General features: G+C 35.1%; 2 protein-coding genes across 6 annotated transcripts in view; one reads left to right on the top strand and one right to left on the bottom strand.

The window, feature by feature from the left end:
- LOC128871848 (probable serine/threonine-protein kinase MARK-A) overlaps positions 1–3,838 on the top strand; it is a 57,213-nt gene extending 53,375 nt beyond the window's left edge. For all 5 annotated transcript variants that reach the window (XM_054113959.1, XM_054113963.1, XM_054113962.1 and 2 more), the window contains one exon: positions 53–3,838. In XM_054113959.1, the coding sequence (XP_053969934.1) occupies positions 53–3,119 (3,067 nt within the window). In that variant the 3' untranslated portion in view covers positions 3,120–3,838. The remainder of the gene's footprint in view (positions 1–52) is intronic.
- A 14,998-nt stretch (positions 3,839–18,836) lies between these two features.
- LOC128871847 (chloride channel protein 2) overlaps positions 18,837–20,944 on the bottom strand; it is a 158,969-nt gene continuing 156,861 nt past the window's right edge. The window contains exon 20 of the mRNA XM_054113953.1: positions 18,837–19,858. The gene's annotated coding sequence lies outside the window, so the exon portion shown is untranslated. The remainder of the gene's footprint in view (positions 19,859–20,944) is intronic.

Here is a 20,944-nt window from a genome sequence, read left to right as displayed (position 1 = left end):
ATAATTACATCTTCGAACATTTTAATAATAATATTTTGTTTTTGTTTTCTAGCAATCAATCTGCGCGCGAAATATCGCAATTTGCCGAATCGGCAATGGCTGTGAAACGCGTAATATTGCAACACTTCTCAATGCGCTATGACTACATGAAGGAGCGTCCGAATATATACCAGCCATCGCAAATGCAACTCGACTCTCACGATGGCGACACGGATAACAACAGCCCACCAATATTTATAAAGCCGCCACCATCACGCAGTCGCTCTATGAATAACTCGTTGAGCGTCAGCAATAATTCCACTTATGGTGGGCGTAACAGCAATTTGTATGCCACACGTCAATCAGCTCGCTATGGCAGCGTTAACGGCGGCGGTGGGGGTAAATCGTCGAGCATATTTCACTCGGGTTCATCATCGTTTAAAACACTTAACGTACATGAAGAAGACGACGATGACGAGGAGGCACTAGAGGCATTCGGACGGCTCGACGAAGATGAGGAGTGGGCTCATACAGGCGAACGTCATAACCGGTACCTTACCGCCAGCGATGAGGAGGTAGAGAGCCGTAGACAATTCAAGTATGGTGCGGAAGATGAGAGTGATGATGAGAACATTCACCATTATTGGCGTGATTTGGATAATGAAGATGGACAGATCGAAGGCGAGGAGGAAGCGAGAAGCACATATGAGCCGTACGAACAGAGCGGCGAGTGCAGTGATAATCATACGCTCCGTGACTATAACGATTACAACTGGCGTCCGAAGTACTACGTAGATGGCGATAAAGAAATAGAAGAGTTAGAAATTTGCAGAAAAGTGGAGAAGGGAAATCGTTATCGTCATGACGATTATGGTGATAATGCTAATACTAGTGATGTGGAGGATAATTCCTGGTTTAGGGGTGGTGATAATCGAAATAAGACAACATTATTACAGGGTGCCATGCAAATGAAGGAGGGAGAGAGATCAGTAAGGGCTGAAAGTACTCTTGAGTTAAGTTTTAATAAATCAAATTATGAGAGTAAGGATGTGGATAAAGATGATGACGAGTGGAAGCGAGGCACTATGCAGGAGCGACTGTTTCAGGATAGTGACCCTGTTAATGTGGGTCATGATAAGGTTAAGGTTAATAATAAAGATAATAACGATGATGAAAGTAATTTGTTTAACAACTCCGATCCTGATGAAAGCGTTTTCAAGCGCAGACAAGAAAACATGGGAAACCAAAAGCAACAACAGCAAAGCGATTTTGGTAACGACGAAAAATTTTATTTCAATGCAGGTTCAAATGCAAATGCAAAACTCAAATCTTATTACAACATCCAAGATAATATTAAAGCAAAAAATGTTGATAATGATTATAACTGTAATAGTAGCAGTAGCAGCGGGGCAAGGATCAACAAAGCAAATGATTTGTTGCTGACCAGTGAACAAAGCCAACTTCCAATAAGTGATATTATTAATGAAACAATCATTAATTCAAACACAAAAATAATAGATGCAGGAGCACAATCAGAAAATGCAACAAAAACAACTCTTACCATCAACAACGACAACAAATTAATTGTTTCGAAAGATAATTATACGACAACAAATGAAAATGCTAATTTATTGGCTAGTATTAGTGATTTGAAAGAAAAGCTACCTGAATTTAATGAGACTGCAAATATTGTTGTCGCCGCGCCAGTGAGTGAAGACACATTTGAGACTATAGCAATCAATAAGAAGAAGGATAATGCTACTGAGATTGAAGAACCAGCCACACCAATTGGGCGAGGAGAAAATAAGGCTTGCGCAAAAGCCGAACGAAAGAAGCAACCGAAGCTGGATGAAGTAGTAGGAGCAATAGCGGAATCGAACGCAGTAGTGCCAACGGGTTCTATGGCCGCGGCGACTACAATACGAACGACTTCTGGCAACCAGCAACAAAGACAAAAACAACTACAAGAACAGCAGCCGAAAAAACGAAATCATAATCAGCAACAGTTACAACAAAAACAACAATACAATGAAATTCAAAATCAAAAACTAAGTTTAATAAAAACCAAACGTTCCTCACGCGTTAATAAAATACAACGTAATGTCTGCTTTGCGCTTGGCAGTGCCAGCGGTATCAAGAGTGAAGGCGTTCACGATGATAACGATGCATATCAGAATAATAATTACGATGCTGAGTTGGAGGACGATGCCGATGAAGAGGATACTATTACTTATGGTAGGCCGCGTTCACACAGCACCAATCAAACCAATGCTACGGGATATGCGCGTCGTCAACAACAATATAACAACCATCGGCGGTACTCGCAACCATCATCTAGCAACAATGCTAATAAGCAACATCAGCCTGCTGGTCAAATGGCCGAAAATTGGCGCAGCCGCGGTGGCATTCTAATAAATGGTGGCAGTGGCGGAGAATTATCGAATAACACCAGCGGTGTAAATAGCGTAATAATTGCAAATAATTCCCGCAACAAATATCGTACGCTAGGCGTTCACTCCCCCGGCTGGAATGCTGGAGGGCAACGCAATGGTGGCAGCGGTAGTGGCGGCTACCACTACAATGTGCGTTCGGCTGTCGGCAACTTTATTCACGTCGGCGTAACCGGTGCTTCACCACCATCTGACGATAGCGCTAGTAGCTCTTCTGGCGCCATCCACAATTGGCGTAACGATTGCATCTATACAGGTGTACGCAACTGCGGTATGCAACAGCGTCGCAGCTACCAGTATCCAACACAGCCACGCTATTCACCCACTCACGAAAGTGGTGGTTATGGCAATTCCGATATCGGCAGTGGCAGTGGTACCATAATGCGCGCCCAAATTATAAGCAGTAACCAACAGCAGCCGCGTATCGGTTCCGGCCGTTTTACTCACTCTCCCTCTGGCAGTATGTGTGTACAACAGTCTCGCGGCAGCACTGTCGGTAGCATTTACAATGGCGGCGGGAACAATTTTATCATGGGCGTCGGCAGTGGTTCACCACCGTCACCTGGGGCATTAGGCATTGGACTCTCACCGCCGAGTGAGAGTTTGTTAATGCAGCGACGCATGCGGGTAGCAGCAGGCGTTGGACAACATCTTGGTGATTACTGTCAATCAGCAACGGCGAATGGTTAATAAGCTAAAATTTTACTACATACACATAAACATAAAAAACAAAACTACATTGATACTATGTCAAAACGTGAGGTGAACGTTTTTCGTGCGTTTTTTTTTGTTCCATTTTAATTTTATAGTAAATGAGACCCACTTGATTTCATTTATAACTGTGTATAAAAAACATGTAATTATGTGTGTGAGTGTCATGGGAGAGGTTCAGAGAACAGTTGTAAAGAAAAAATTGTGGCAAAAATATTCCTAACACTTCATAATCAAGAGTTGCTATACCTTTTACATGTTTGTGAATTCTTTTGGAGCTCTGAATACTTATCTACTTAAAAACTTTAAATATGGCACATTACTTCACTAGATTGTAAAATGTTAACATTTTATTTTTTATACCGTTCAACTCTTCTCTACTCTTCACCTATTTACTCACACACACAAAAAGCCTCAACGTATTTCAGTTTTTAATTTCATTTGTATTGCAAAATGTAGCGTTACTTTTTTCTATACCACTCGTTAAATAATTTTTTCCTCTTGTGTATTGGAAAGTTAGGTGCTGAGTAAAAAGTACGGCAGAAGATTTATAGCCTTGCGGTTGTGAATAAAACTTTTTTGCTTTATCTTGCGGAGATTCTGGATCGAAAAGTAAAATGTAGGAAAGAATTCAAAAATAAATAAAAATAAAGTTTATCGCTTTTATCACTTTTCAAATCTAGCCATTAAAACCTTAATGCAAACTTGCATTTTTTCTTTTTCCATTAGGTTTAATAATTGCAAAACAATAATTTGGTTAACATTTAAAAATTTGCTCAGCATATAAATGAATTACATTATAAAGTAAAACAACTTTTTTCAATAATAAATTTTTTACTTCTCGTAAAACGCTGTTCTTCTATTTCCCAAAAAATTGAATTACTATAAATAAATATAAACGAAAAAGCTAAAGCCTCTAAAACATAGTTACAGTCATTGTCACAGAAATGCAGTGTTTTTGTTGTTGCTGTAGCATCTTACTAAACCCTGTCAGTGCGATGTGGCTACTGGCCGTTCCTGTCTAACTCATCTAAGGATAGACCCAGAAAACGTGCTGTTTTGTCAGGTTGGGCCCAGAGGCAGAGGGATGTTTGGTGAGTAGGTTTGATGGGGCATGTGAAAAGGTGGCTATTGTCGTGCGGTGTGCCGCCCTCACATGCTGGACATATATTGGGTATGTCGGGGTCGATTGCGGATAAGTAGGAGTTTAACCTGGCACAGTATCCAGTACGCAATTGGGCAGAAGTCACGCGGGATCCGCAAAGCAGCTGAAGCTCGTCGCCTGCAATAGGTGGCGGTTGGACTCCGATGACGGTATTCATATTCATATTCTAGTGCACCATACCTTACCCTAAACAGAATTTATATTATTTCTGTAGAATGTTTGCTTTGGAAATTCAACTATGATAAAATAATCTATCGTCTCAAAAAATCTAATCTTATTTTTCATACATTGTTTCTTTTCTCTCATATCGAACTTTTTGCTCAACGTCGCAAGCTTTCCGAAATTCCGAATACACCTAACTTAGGCTTAACTACTTCCTTATTATTATATCAAATTTTTTTTTTTTGTTTTGAAACAAATGTTTAAATTAATTTGTATATTACCTACGAAACATACTTATTATTCTAATCAATTTTTCAAACACATTTCGTAACGTCTAGTAAACGCCAACGGAAAAACAAAAACAAAAACAAAAGTAACAATACATATGTAAAGTTTGTATGTTGATTGAGAATGTATTGATGTTGAAAATGACAGTTAAGATGAAAAAACAACGGCTTTTTGGCGGGGTTATGATGTAATGAGTATTATGAACTAAATCGAAAACACAAGAAATTTATGTACGGACACTTGTCCACCATAAGCACACCATGTCACACTTACACATACACAGATACATGCCCACACATACAACTCTCATTCACAAAACGTCTATATTAATCTACAATGACGGGCATAACCCGCGTACGATTGTTGGGCCAAACTTAAATATTACAGGCATAGCCCGCGTACGCCAATCGGGTCAGAAAAGAATATTACGTGTGGCTTAAAACTAGATGATTTAAAAAAACTACGCGAGCTTGTATACGATTTCGTTAAGGGGTTAACAACAACAAAACGTTTATATCAACAAAAAATTATGAAAGCAAAAAAGCGTAGAAAACCGTTAAACGTAGTTACTTTTTTTTATAAAAAAAAGATGTGAAAATTCATATAATTTTTAATAATTATAAAATGAAACTTTTTTGCATAAAACAAAACCATAAAAAAACCCTCTGAAGTTTGATTCTTTGATAAGTATGAAATTATATTGTACATAGTGTAGCGGAAAAACGTTCAAGTTTAAAAACGTATGAATGAAGTTGAAGCTTTAGTAGACGAGTCTGTAGTAAACTATTATATATTATGTATGTGCCCAAGTATAGCGCTACTAATACTTTTTAACTAAGAATTTTCAAACAAAATCATTCTCGCCAATAATTTCTTTTCCGAAAACCGATAAGTATATATTATATAAACAAAGAAACAATTTGTAACTCCCCGTCACAGACGTGTGGTAAAAATGTTAGTGAAAGCAAAACTGTTGCGCATAGCTAAAGGATTTATTTGCTTTGTATAAACAGTTTGAAGGATAATCTGTCAGAGTTGTTTTCGAGGCTCATAATAAAAGCGGAAGTATTGTGAAGAACATCAAAACGCACATCACAAATAGGAACAGGTGCTCGGCTAAATACCCAATAAAGAGTATAAGCGTTGCAAATGTTGCTAAGTTGATAATTTTTTTATGAGCGGCACTTATTTTGTATGGATTGGTGAAGGTGAATACGTATTAAAAATAATGGACTTATCTATAAATATTTTCCTTGATAATTTCGATATCGACGGTAATTTACTGTTGAAAATTGCAAATAAATGAATGAAGCAATCGCGAAAAAACGACATTTTTATGATGCTATTGGTTAAATTTGTTTTGACCCATTTTTTTTTAATGTGATATGTTTTCCTCTTACTACTCATGCAAACAAAATATTTTCATTCATATATACATTTGATACTTGAAATTCAAAATTTTTAATATTTGTGTACACAGTGTTCAGACCTTGAAATACTTAGGCAATGCCTGAAAAAAAACCTCGAAAAATTTTATATACATACATATATAAGTATACACATATGGTGTGTTCGCCGCATTCAGTGATTATAACAATATTGAGAACCTGTTACTTTTTTTGTTGGTTTGTTGCTGATACTTAGCTGATTTGCTGCCTAGTATTGCCGTATTTCGCGTTGAGCATCTTGTTTGAAAATATAAAAATAAGGACTAATAATTTCGTTTTTATTTGACTTAATTTTGCGCTAGAAGCAATAAATAACCAATATTAAAGTTCAAATTAGTATTTATTGTTGTAAATAAAAACTTACTTTTCCTATTCCATTTCAACTCCGCAGTGGAAACTTTTATTTTATACTGAGATGGTATTCTTGCGCTCTTCCAATCGGTCGTTGATTTCGCGTTGAGCATCTTGTTTGAAAATATAAAAATAAGGACTAATAATTTCGTTTTTATTTGACTTAATTTTGCGCTAGAAGCAATAAATAACCAATATTAAAGTTCAAATTAGTATTTATTGTTGTAAATAAAAACTTACTTTTCCTATTCCATTTCAACTCCGCAGTGGAAACTTTTATTTCATACTGAGATGGTATTCTTGCGCTCTTCCAATCGGTCGTTCTTTAGACACCTATGAGGCAATATAGGCAATGACCTCGTTGGTTCTTTCGTATATTGCCAACAATATCCCAGTTTGTGCCGGACTCGGTTGTAAACAACCCGCTGTCCTATCAGCTGATTACTTTAAATTCGCTGACAGTGGATTAATGGTTCGAGTCACACTTTTGTATTCTGTACATCGTGAGTGATGGACCACCAAATTGCCAATATTTTACTGTCCAGAAGCATGACGTTGCCATTGTTGTGGGAATTATGTGGCAGAGGGCGTTTTCCAAAACGTATGTATACATACAATGTAAAAGTATCACATCAATACTGTATAAATACCGTATGTATACATTGTATCAGTAAAATATTGATTCTTTGGAACATTTCATTTACTTTGAATATCAAAAATTGAATATGAAATAAAATTGTCTTAAAATAAAAAAAAAACGCTTGCATTAAAACTTACCTTTCTTCGTTTTCCGCCATTTTTTCATTTGTACATGTACACATATTGCATCAGCTTATAGTGGCTTTGGTTGCTTTTTGTTGCGTACCGACAGCATCAACGATACTTTTAGGAACTCGACGCATCGTCAAAGATTTCAGGGTTGTGTTTATAAATATGATACTTTAAGGGGGGCCTCTTATCAGTCGGCTTCAAAAAATTAATTTGTTTTTACTGCAATCGATAGATAACGGGTGATTTTTTAAGATCTATAGTTAAGTTTTTCAAAAAAACACGTAAAATTCAGAAAAATGTATGAAATTTTTATTTAAATCGATAGTACAGTCCATATAATTTAATGTTCGAAGATTATTTCATGCAAATGCTGACCGCGACTGCGCTTCAAATGGTCCATCCGCTTAGTCTAATAAATAATCTAAAGGCGTTATATCGCACGATCTGGTTAGCCAATTGACAGGTCCCGAACGTGAAACGAAATGTTCACCGAACTCGGCTCTCAACAAGTCCATTGTTACACGTGCTGTGTGGTATGTGGCACCGTCTTGCTGAAACCACGTGTCATGCAAGTCAAGCTCTTGCATTTTGGGCAAAAAAGAGTTGAATATCATTTCACGGTAGCGCTTACCATTCACAGTTGCGTTACGATTCGCAGCATTATTGAAGAAGTACGGTCCAAAGATACCTCCAGCCCATAAACCGCACCAAACTGTGACCTTTTCTGGATACATTGGTAGCTCTTGCAATTTTTCTGGCTGATCTTCACTCCAGAATCGACAATTCTGCTTATTTACGTACCCATTGATCCAAAAACGAGCTTCAAATGATAAAACTTTATTATCAAAATGAATGTTCATTAACGCAAACGTTGCGCGCATTGCGCCCATTTTTCGGTAGACGTGGTGGCCTTTCCAATTTCTTATGGCCCATATTGAACCATATGGACCTAGACGACATGTGGTTCTAGCAGGACGGCGCTACGTGCCACACAGCAAACACCATTTTATTCCATTTCAACATATACCCGCCTTATTGAAAAACCCTTTATAAGGGTCTACCGAAAAAATGGGCGCAATGCGCACAACGTTTGCGTTAATGAACACTCATTTTGATAATAAAGTTTTATCATTTGAATGTGCTGTTCAATCGTGTAACTTGCCATGATGATTTGGCATAAACAACTGAATAATAAACATAAGATTTGACAGATGTCACTAAAACAAAATGGCTGCCACAGGGCGCCAAAATCGACCCGCGCCAATTGAAAAACCCTTTATATGATAAGCATAATGGAGAGATTGCAAAGATGTGGCCATCATTAGACCATTAACCCTTTATATGATAAGCATAATGGAGAGATGGCAAAGATGTGGCCATCATTAGACCATTAACCGGCTCTCAGCGAATTTGAAGGAATTGTCTGATTCGTTGACCTAACCGGGTATGTAAGAGGGTGTTTTTACGACTATTGTCCGTTGGAGGTAACTATGCTGCGGCAGCAGCCCAAAAAGAATTGGATTTGGTAGACAGTCAAGTCTGGGAGACGATAGGGAAATCGAAAGATGTACCTAGATTCGAGCGAATCAGAGTTGAGCAAGGTATCTTGAAGGTGCAATGCTCAAACACTCAATCGCTCGAATGACTGATCAAAACAATGGCTGCGATGCCAGCGTTTGAAGGATGTAAGTTTGTCATGCGGCAAACGAACGAAATTCAAAAACTGATGAGGGTGAGCATGCTGATCCCTGTTCCCATTTGGTTCTTGGTGTGGATCCAGAATCGTTGAGGGTCATACGGTCGAGGTATGGAATGCGCCTATGTTTGAATCTGGGACGGATACTTTCCTCGACTCAGATATAGGAAAAGTGTAAGGTTGGAATCATGGCTGTCCTTATGACATCAAATATTTCATTTACGCAAATTAACTTGCAGCATAGCATACAGTAGTTTGAGGTCGCTGAAACCAAAAATGAATTTTTTTTTGTTTTTTTTTTTTAAGAACTTTTTCCGAGATATTCCCAAAAAACCTGTTTTTTGGGCAATAGTGCAGTCGAGGATCTTTTTCAGATATTCCAAGTCCTGTATCGTTTTGCGAAATCCTGAACGGTGGAGGCAAAAAACGATCTTACAATTTCTCGAAAATGGAGCTGCGAGGATTTGAACAACATTTTCTATCCTAGCATTTTATAATTTGTAAAAAGTATTGGCAAGTATGTCTTCCCATTTCATATCTCTCTTCAAGAGATGTGATTCTTCGACTGCGGAACATTCAGGACGAATGTACTCTCCCACGACATTATAACCATCAATCAAATTATTTGACCATATTTCAGCCAGAGTTTCTCCAGCATATGCAAAGTTATCTATTTCTCTCTTTTCGTCAATCGTTTTTCCGCTATTATCAAGGTGCGTTCCGTAGTGCTCAAGTGGAAGTATCACGCCAGTTAACTCCTTGCTCAACGGAGCCAGTCGTCTTTCAACTCTGTTAAAAGCACTTCGGCCTGGAGCATTGCATGCAACGAATAAGGCATCCAGGTCATTTTTCGAAAAATGGTGAATTCCGGTTTCAATCACTTTTGCATATCGGGGATTTTCATCAGGGCCGCCATCCACAGTGAAAAACCAAACGGGTTTGACAGCCCCAAGTGAATTTTTCAGAATGCCGTCAAAATCTGGTAATTCCAAAATTTTTTCGATGTCCAAAGCGTGTGAAAATGCAGTAGACGAGGCATGTTTTCCAGATCGTATGGCAATGTACGTGGGACCAGTATAACCTACAGCATCTCTAGCGCCAACTCCATTTTCCTTAATCACGATTCCGGCGTAAACAGAAGGGATTAGTTTGTGTGATGGCGCCATGACCCAGTCGTGATCAGGAAGCCGGATAGGATACTCAAAATGCATTAATAATGGAGTTTGTTTGTGAGCAGCTGCAATCAAAAACAATCAACGTCAAAACCGGGAACCGAATATCTCAGGGGATCTTTTTATGTAACTATATATATTAATTATTTCTGACTATTTAGAAATGTAGAGTTGTTTCTCATTGATAGAATTTTCATAAAAGTTAACAATTGCCCTTTTAGATATGCATAATGATTTAATATGCGTGCCAAATAAATCTTCATTTCTGTGATACGAGTATTCTTCTCAAAAGACAAGTATTATGAAAGTATTAAATAAAATAATTTTTTAATCTTATTTGAAATTATAAGTCCCAACAATATCAATTAATAAGACTACAAAATGAATACGAATTGTATACTTGTTATTGAAGTTACACAATTTCAGGAAAAATATAATTTTTCTCAGAATGTACCAAATAAAGATATTTCTCAACTATAAACATATTTCTTAGTGAATTGGGAAAAATACTAGTTATCGCAGTAGGTAAGGATGCTCATTATATTGTGAACCTTCGTTAATGTAAAGCTATTGATAATTCGTTTTTCGAATATTTAACAAAGACATGAGAGACAGAAAAGTGTATTCCACGGTTTTTTTTAGCACTCCACGCCGTAGCACAAATATATTTAGCCATTAAAGTATTTATATTATGTCACGTGATGTGTATTACCGTTAATATTATTACTCGTTTAGAGACTCGTTGATTGTGCAAGTGTTAATACTTCTGTGACAGCTTAATTTGCAGATTTTATATTAGTATTTTATTAAACTAAAAAGTGAATTTTAATGCAAAAAGCTCATATCGCTCATTTGCTGCAACGTCGTCATAACTCAAAAATCGCAAAATTTTAGTTAACATCACTAATATATCGGAAATAATATGTTTGATCAACTGAATAATATGTTATATCCGAAGTTTTAACATTTCACGCAGCATCGCGATAGATGCCTTTCGCTCTAATTACATATCCTATTGCGTCGTATTTGCAACAACGTATTATCTCAGTTGTGCGTCGGCTTTTGTGTGGTTAACATCGTAAAGTTCTCTAGAAAAGTGTCATATTTCGTTTTGTGATTATATTAATAAAAGGCAAGTTCACTTTTATATCTCTTTCTCTATCGTGTATATTGCATTATTTTAAGATATGACGTTGCGCATGTAAAAAGTTGAATGAATTCCTGTAGTGTTTTTGAGTGTTATTAGGTTTTTGCAGAAAATAATAATTTTTATTTCAGTACTATTTTGTCTTGAAACACTATTACAAATAAGATGTATTAGTGAAGCAATAGTGCATTAAAGAACTATTCACTGTTATGACATTCTTGCACTAAATATTTTTTAATTATAAATTATTTGCTATGAATCATTTCCATTTATGTCAGTATTGTTGTAATTTTCAGTCAAAAAATAATGAAAACTAATGCTCGATCCGCCAAAATGGTGGGAATGGCTTTAAAAAAACAAGATGGGAAGGGTAAAGAATGCCAGATAAAAAGTACATCAACAGTGAATTTTGTTGAAATGAAATCAGACTCATTAAGCTCGAGCTCATTTTCTGAGGATGATGACGATTCCGTACGTGATACCACATACATTCCACCCGATATTGTCAGTAAGAGTAACAGTCACTGCGAACCAAATTCAACATCAGACAGTTCTGAGGCTAACACAACCAGTGTCGAAACTCCGATGATTTTAACGAGTCCACTAAAAAAAGGAGTAAAGCGTAAACGAAATGAGAGTAATTGGGTAAGAAATGTAAACAAAAAGTTGAGATATAGTGGAAAGAATACAAAATGAGGTCTACGTGTCAAAAAGTTCGAAAAGAGAGAAAATTTGATCCTCCATGTACAGAGAAGTGTAAGCAAAAATGTTTTGAAAAATTTAAAGAAGAGGAACGGATGGTAATTTTTAGATCATACTGGGATTTGGCTATGTACGAAAAACAGCGACTATTTATTCAGAATAGTATGGAGCTCAGTCAGTCTAAATATCGTTATGTGCGTGAAGGTGGTACGAGAAAGAAAAGGGAAAATAATAATGGCTTCTATTTCCATCTCAATGGGCAGAAAGTTCGAGTATGCAAACTGTTTTTTAAAAATACTTTGAATATTAATGATCACCCAATAAGAACTGTGCAGGAGAAACGAAATAAGGTGGAAAATGTTTTACTGATGGAGGATTGTTGAGGAAAACATGGAAAACAAAGAAAAATTGATGAAATTGTAAGGGAAGGTGTTAAAAGCTTTATCGATAAAATCCCTAAAATCGAAAGTCATTAGACTCGCGCAAACACCAGTAAACATTTTATTGATGGTAGCAAATCTATTGCAGACATTCACCGGGACTACATCGCGGAGTGTTAAGATAAAAACATTCCGTTTGTTAACTCTGTAATGTTTTATCGAATATTTACAGAAGATTACAATATTTCGTTCTTTAAGCCAAAAAAATACTTATGTGAAACATGTTGTGCCTACGATATCGCTGAGGTTGATGAAAAAAATAAGCAAGAAGAATATTATAATCAGCATATCGTAGAGAAAGAATTATCCAGAAAGGAAAAGAAGTATGATAAGGAGGAAGGCTATGCTAATGTGGTAGTGTACGATTTACAAGCCGTCATGCAGATTCCAAAGGGCGATGTCTCAGTTTTTTATTATAAATCAAAACTAAATGTATTCAATTTTACAATCTACGATCTAAAGAGTAACGAATGTGAATGTTTTGTTTGGGATGAATCCAATGGGTATAGAGGTATTAACGAGTTGGGTTCGTGCGTTCTTCGGTTTTTAAATAAAAGAGCTGTGTCAAGTGATGAAGACTTCATATTTTATTCGGATAATTGTGCGGGCCAGCAAAAAAATAAGTTCATGGTGGCCCTCTACCTCTACGCTGTATCTCATCTCAACGTAAAAAGCATAACTCATAAGTACCTAATCAAAGGCCACACGCAAAACGAGGGATATTCCGCCCACTCATTAATTGAACGTCAAGTGAAACGACAGCTGAAAGGTGGTCCAATGTACACGCTAGAGTCATTTATATCTGCAATTCGTGGTGCCAAAACAAATGGAAAGCCATTTATCGTTACGGAACTGTGCTTTGAAGACTTGTTTGATATGAAGGCTTTAGCAACTGAAATGGGACTCCAAAATATGGCACAGGCAAAAATTTCCACAGTGGTGGTTTTGCAAGTTCGGCGCGATTCACCTAACACCATTTTCTTTAAAACAACTTATAACGAAAAGGAATTTAAGGTGGCAATTAATGTCATTAAACAGGAAAACATGAAGGATGTTACAATGACAAGAGCATTTTATACAAAACCTAAGAAAGCGGACCGCAAAAAAAAAAGATCTGCTAGAATTGATACAGAAAAATAACATTCCTAAGTATTATAGACCTTTTTACCAGCAATTGTAATCCTTATTCAATTCATTTTTTTATTTAAAATGAATATTATTTTTTACGTGACTTTATGTTTTTTTATTTTTGTACCTGAAGTAATATGTTAATTTTTATGTTACAATAAAATATGCAATGAATGCAATACATTTTATTTAATATCCATATTTTTTCATTTATAATGTTTAGTAAGGTGCAAATATAATTCAGTCACAAGTCAGAATTTGCAATAGGTTTTCAGCTATAAAACTTTTTGTTATTTGCGTAACGTCACAATTTTAATTATGTCAGACCATAAAACTTCTTTTTGCAGCAACAACGTCATAAGAAAAACTCGGAGTACTTTTGAAGCTACAGAAAAAAGTCCATTATACATTTCAACCTTTAATTTACATATACGTCTTAACCAGATGCTATTTCAGCAAATTTTACCATAATCTTCTTTTCATATACAATTTTAATATATATAAAACAATTTAAAAACTGGAAAATGCGTCTCCTGTAAAATCACAATTTTTGAGTTATGACGACGTTGCAGCAAATGAGCGATATCAATTATATTTTTTGATTTTTCTAATGCGGATGATTGCTTCTGAATTAATGATATAAAAAATATAGTCTGTACACAGAAAGATACTTGAAGATTAATAATTTTCAAATATCATGAGTCTAGTCAAATAATCCCCAAACATATATGATGAAATTGAAGGATTCGCACCAGTAATGCCAATTGGGACCCGTGATTTATCATCTTGGCTCAAAAACGCAACTTGGTTTGGCCCAAGAATCGATGCAACTTCTTCCAAATTATAAATTGTGTTGGCTGCAAAATGCGTATCAACTTGATTTTTATGTGCGTTGGCTTGAGGCACTTCAACTGATTTTGAATCCAAAATCGCCCTGCAAAGCTTCAGTTAATTCGATCAGAGACTTAATGCAACGAATTTTATCACTCCAGCGTCTTTCATCTGCTGAAGAGCCATGTGTACATATGTACCTACATATATCGACAATAGTTTTTAGCAATTCAGGTTGTTCCTCTTCGATTCTTGGGCGACCTACTTTATCATGTATTTTCATCTGTTTTTTGAGCTTAGGATTCCGAGAACATGCTGACTCAAGAGCTCTCTTTTTACCTTGTCTGTATACTTTGTTCCTTTCTCTTTTATCTTGCCTTTGTTTTAATGATTTTTTCAAAACAGCAAGATATTTTTTTTTTTCATCTTCAATAATTTTTCTTCTACTTCCTTCAACATATTTCCTTGTTGTCGCATTGCCATATCATCTATTTTAAGTTGTGTAGAATTTATTTTCAGTTGTAATTTATTCTGAGCTGGAGTTTCTGCTTTTTTATCAGTCGTTTTTCCACCCTATATGGAAAAGTATGTTCAATAAACTAGCTTTTGATCGCCCATATAAAAATCAAATATTATCGCTAAAATTTCTTAAAAAATGCAATATCTTCCTTCTCGATTTGAGGTAAAAGTATTATTTTTGAATGAAGATTTTTAGGTTATTTTTATCCAATTTAGTCAAAGCGAATCAATTAAATGTGAACTTATGTAAAAAAGAAATTGCTCTGAGGTGGTACACGAACCCACTGTACTACTGAGCTCCCAGGATTTAGCAATTCACGAGCAAATTGTAAATTTTGTGAAAATTTTCCGAAAATTGTACTGTTAAAATAATTTTTTACTGAACATACGTTTGATTGGATTTGCTACGATTAAATTGGATTTGGAACGTTAAAATCATTATCTAGAGATTATCTTTACCAATCACAAAATTAACCTAAAAAAAAATAATTGTATTCACAAATAATTGTATTCACAAATAATTCTGTAACGTATGGGCGTTATCATTCCATAAATAGCTAGCTTACATCATCAGGGTCAGGAAGCACAGGATCAGGATTTTCTTTTCTATGACTCTCATTGGACGCGGATGAGGAACTTGGAAATGTAATATTCTTTTCAAGCTCTGTAGATGAACTTTGCTCCTGCTCTCTCGATGAAATATGGGTTTTGTTTGACGCTGCCTACATAAAACAGTGTTTGCGTTAAGTTTTCATTATATAAATATAAAATTCGAAAATATTTACTTTACTCCAAAAAGGCATCATCGACTTTTCTTTTTCAAAATAAAATTTGACAAGACCTGCAGCTTATTTTTCATCACAACCTCAAAATTTTCTTCGTTTTTGTTTTCATTCCAAAATTTATTTGTATCGTTTTGTAAATTAGCAGGCTTTTTCTCGGGATGCGCTGCTTTCATTTTAAATACAAATTCTTGATATATTCTACTTTTATCCATATTTGGTCACTTTGAATGACAATAGAAGCAACGGTAAAATGAATAAACAAGAACTTAATTTATGATTATCAGTTGGTTGACATTCCTAGGTTAATGTTGCAGTATACGGTATAAACACAGAAATGTTAGATGCAGTGGAGCCATCAATCAAAAGCATCAGTAGAGCGGACGCGCGGAGTTCAAAAAATCAGTATTTCTTCATGTGAACTTGACCAAGGCGTGCTTCTAATGGTCAATAATAAACTCTATAACGTGTATCACGTGACTTTTCAGCAAACCCCTCCCTTCCCCCCTTGTGATATAACCGATACCCCCTCCCCCCAGCGTATCACGAGGTTTATGAACGGCCCCAAAGTAGATTTCGCTTACTATTAATTATTGCATTGAACTGCTTACTTTTGTATTACGAAACTTCTTGTTAATTTCAGCCATACGCCTTTGCTGATTGAATACTTTTAATCAAGTCATCATATAATATTTATCATAGTTTATATGTAGCTCATATGGCTCGTATCGTCATCAAGGCGTTTGCGATAAAATGTACGCGAGAATACGCTTCGTTGCACAGAGTTATTCAAATGGCGAACCGCACACGAATTATCCTATCTATTTAAACAGCTGACTATCATATAAGCACTTATATTATCGTTATCATTATCACTATCGTCAATGAACTACACATTTTCGTTCTAGCCATGAGAAAGTACTGATAGTTTCCCCTTGTCGGTATTCTATCTCTTTTTTACTAATAGCAATTTCTTATAACTGAAAAATATATCTACTATGCTCTAAAATGCAAGGCAACTAATCATTTTTATTCTTACAATATAATCTATAACTGCTGACAACTAAACTCCTCATTGTCGTCATCACAAACTTCTCGGCACTAATAATCAAACTTCTAATTTTTGTTATCAAAAAATAATTAGCACTGATGGGCAAAACTACTCATTTTCATTATCAAAAAGTAATCAGAACTGGTGACAAAAACTACCCATTTTCGTTAAAAAGTAATCAGCACTGATGACTAAAACTCCTCAAACTTCCTCCGTTCCCACCACAGTCGGTTCTACGTTACCGTAAAGACCCGGATTTATATCCGGCCTAGGACTGTCACTTCAGCAGCATTCCCCATACATGTATGGGGACTGTTTATGCTGCTACAATGACAACAAAAACTCCTAATTTTCGGTATCATAAAATGTTTTATTTAGAAATATATAAAATTAATATTTTTTGACATGATAACGTCTTATAATTCGATTTAGCCGGCTGCACGCACGAAAAAATGTGTCGTTACCTTGCTCATTTGTCGTTACCTTGCTCATTCGTCGTTATCTTGCTCATTTGTCGTTACCTTGCTCATTTGTCGTTACCTTGCTCATTTGTCGTTACCTGCAAGCTAAAGCGCGGAACGAACAAAGCAAACGAACGGCAACGTTCGACATCTGGCTCTCTCCTACTTAAGTGAGCGTATATATGTATGTATATGCGCATATGTATGTATATAAATTCACATATTTGTATTTGCATATGCCTTCTTCCTGTGTGCATGGTAATGAACCATTTCTCTATGAGAACTGTTAATTTGATTTACTTGAAGAATTTAAAATAAAACCAATTGTATCATCATCATCCTTACCGAATTTATAATTAGTGACGACTAGTTGTTAATAACACCTGTTGTTTTAATGTATTTATTATTAATTTATAGGATAGAATGGGACAATGATAGAAAAAGTAGGAAATGAAAGGGAGTGTTTCGAGTGTAAAGTGTCTCGAAAAAGGCAAATCGATGATGGTGCCTCTTAGTGTTGTTGACTTATTAACGTCTGATGCACAATCGAAATTGAAGATATCTTTCATGAATTTGATAAATGTTTCGTCATTTTTCACGTTTGTGTAAATGTAACTTGACCTATTCCATTGCAATTCCATTTACCTCCTCCTCTATATCCATACAAAATATCTATCAAACAAATAAAATTAAAATTTTGTTTTGAAAATTGCAACCATTCCATCAATATTTTCTTATGACGTTGTCACGTTAAACTATCGTCAGTAAACCGACTTTACAGACAACCTCTTTTTTTTGTATTCATTAGAAAACTCTTGCATATCAATTCGGTGTTTCATCCACGGATATTCAAACTCAATTGCCTTTAAAGTACAGTAGATATATTTTTCACTTATATGAAATTGCTATTGGTAAAAGAGAGATAGAACTCACACCGGCAAGGGGAAAAGAATATCAAACAAAATATTTGATTTCCTCATTAAAAAATAATTTAGTATACGCCGTCCTGATAATGCGCATGTATTAGAAACTAATAAAATTCTTGTAAATGTGTTGGAATTTTTGTTGAAAGTGCTCAGCACTGTCTTGTAGGGAAAGAACGCAATTATTTTCTACGGGATAAATTTTGCTTAATTTTTTGTATCCTATGAGCAACGGAAAGGGACTACTGTTGCTCACAGTTACCAACGTAAATGCAGGCCCGTGTCAGCTGATACGATGAAAATAATAATGTTAATTCCTTATTTCAGATCCATTTTCATTAAAATGTTTTTTTAGCTTAGGCCACAGGCCTCTGGAAATACGACGTCATAAAATAAAGCGCACCGAACATGTCATATCTCTTAAGTGATGCACAAATGAGTAGTAAAATGTATTATACAAATATTTGCATTATGTAATCATAAAAACATTAAAACATCCACATATCACATACAAATCTATTGTTTGCGTACAGATAATGTTTTGCTTCGAAAGCGGGATCTACCACACAAGCCCTGTAGTCCGACCCATAGGCCCAAAATTCAAAAGACATTTAAAGACATTTTTTATACTTATTGTATTTCTACTTATTGTATTACACTTCCAACTTTATTAAAAATATGTTTTTTAAACTTTTGATTATACCCTTGGTGTACAAAACCAACAACAAAAATATTATACAAATTATAAAATTTTTTTTAAATTAAGTTTAGTCATTTTTAAAATATATTTTACTAAACTTTAGTGATTTACCTACAATTCTTGTTAACAAAATTTTGTCTAGGGCCAATAGATTTCGAGATAAGTTTGATTAGCAATAACTTGCCAAAAAATTTAAAATTATCAAAACCTTTCCGCACATTTCAAATACTTGAGGTGTGTATTTGAATTAACAAGTAGCAACAAAATCTGAAATTCAAAAGTAATGTTAGATTTCGACCAGCAATACTCTTTGCTGAGGTTTCTGTGTTTCTTTATTAATGTTCGTTTTTTTTTTGCTTAAATTATATTTCTAATTAAATACATATTATATATTCATAAACTATTTTTTTTAGAACTTTCAACTTCAAAACTAATCACATTTGGATTTCAGTTACATTTATATATACATACATACAAATAGAGGTATGCAAAATCACTATATGCTGCTTATTTTAATATTACATGTATATACATACATTAGGGGTAATAACTTATCAAAATATGGTATCTATATATAACGTTTTTTAACTTCCCTTTTTTAATTAATTAGTAGTCTGGTGAAAAATGATTTCCTTGCTTGAGATTTTATGTCTATTAATAATTTACAAATTTCAACGTTCAGATAATATATATATATAATTGGCGCGTACCCCCTTTTTGGGTGTTTGACCGAGCTCCTCCTCCTTGTGGTGTGCGCCTTGATGTTGTTCCACAAATGGAGCGACCTACAGTTTCAAGCCGACTCCGAACGGCAGATATTTTTGTGAGGAGCTTTTTCATGGCAGAAATCCACTCGGAGGTTTGCCATTGCCTGCCGAGGAGCGACCGCTATTAGTTTCCTTAATTTTTGTGTTTCACCGAGACTCGAACCAACGTTCGCTCTGTGAATTCCGAATGGTAGTCACGCACCAACCCATTCGGCTACGGCAGTCGCAACGTTCAGATAAATAGATATAAATAAGTAAACAATAAAATTATTTAAAAATGAAATTCCGCTAAACAGGGTAAAAAGTGCTTTTATTATCCTTTGAAGGGGCAAGTTTTTCTTCTAACACATTTTACACTAATACATTTGTCAAATACATTTTATGTCTTTCAAATTCGTTAATTTATTATTTTAAAAATGTTCGAACTGAAAATCTGCAAATTTTTCGTCAATAAATCGGGGAATTTTTAAAACAAATAAAGTAAATGTGGAAGCGTTTAATTTGAGTGATATAATAGCTGAACAAGGTTGAGTTCATATACCATTAAAGTACCATTGAACTCACATGCCAGAAAAATAAACTGCAGATTTTTTCCAAAGTGTGGTTTCAAATAAATAGTCGCTTGTACTGCCAATGTCCATAATGTCGGGCTTCAGAAATATTCTAAGATCTTGCAGAGTAGATCAGTGATAAAGAGTACTAATCTGCGCTTAATAGGCATTTTCTTAATACCCGCTTAGTACATATCTGCCAAATAACTTCAAATAAAGTTTATTGGAAGATGGGCTATCGATTATCTTATAATCAAAACAAAAACTCACAACAGTCAATGGAATAAATTAATTGACTGGAGTCATCTTATGAATATTATTTAAAATAATGGAACGATTGGAGCGTCTTTTGTCATACAAACTATCAGGTAGGTAAACTATACCTCAGGCTTAATACAATATTGATCAGATATTAAAAAAAAACGGTCTCCAGTAAATTTCTTTTATTTCTAAAGAACTAATTCAGAAGCGGATATTATCTTGCTACTTGTAGTATAAGTAAATATTTCGATTATATAAATGGTAATTAAGCTTGCAAACTCAAGAGTGAGAAGTTTGATGGTAAATCTCAAGCTCATATTGGATTAGGAAATGTGTGAGTTATAACGATAAATTTTAAAGAAAACTCAATCTTGATAGTAACGGAACTTCTAACGTAAAACAAAACAAAAAAATACCTAAATAATGTTCAGGAAAAATTTGAAATTTCTTGGGTATTTCATTACTCAGATGGTAAATGTATTGGGTTT

The sequence above is a fragment of the Anastrepha ludens genome, chromosome 2, assembly GCF_028408465.1.
Source record: "Anastrepha ludens isolate Willacy chromosome 2, idAnaLude1.1, whole genome shotgun sequence".
In the NCBI taxonomy this organism is placed as follows: Eukaryota; Metazoa; Arthropoda; class Insecta; order Diptera; family Tephritidae; genus Anastrepha; species Anastrepha ludens.
Note: the sequence above shows the minus strand (reverse complement) of the source record. Positions and strands in the feature narration are given on the sequence as shown.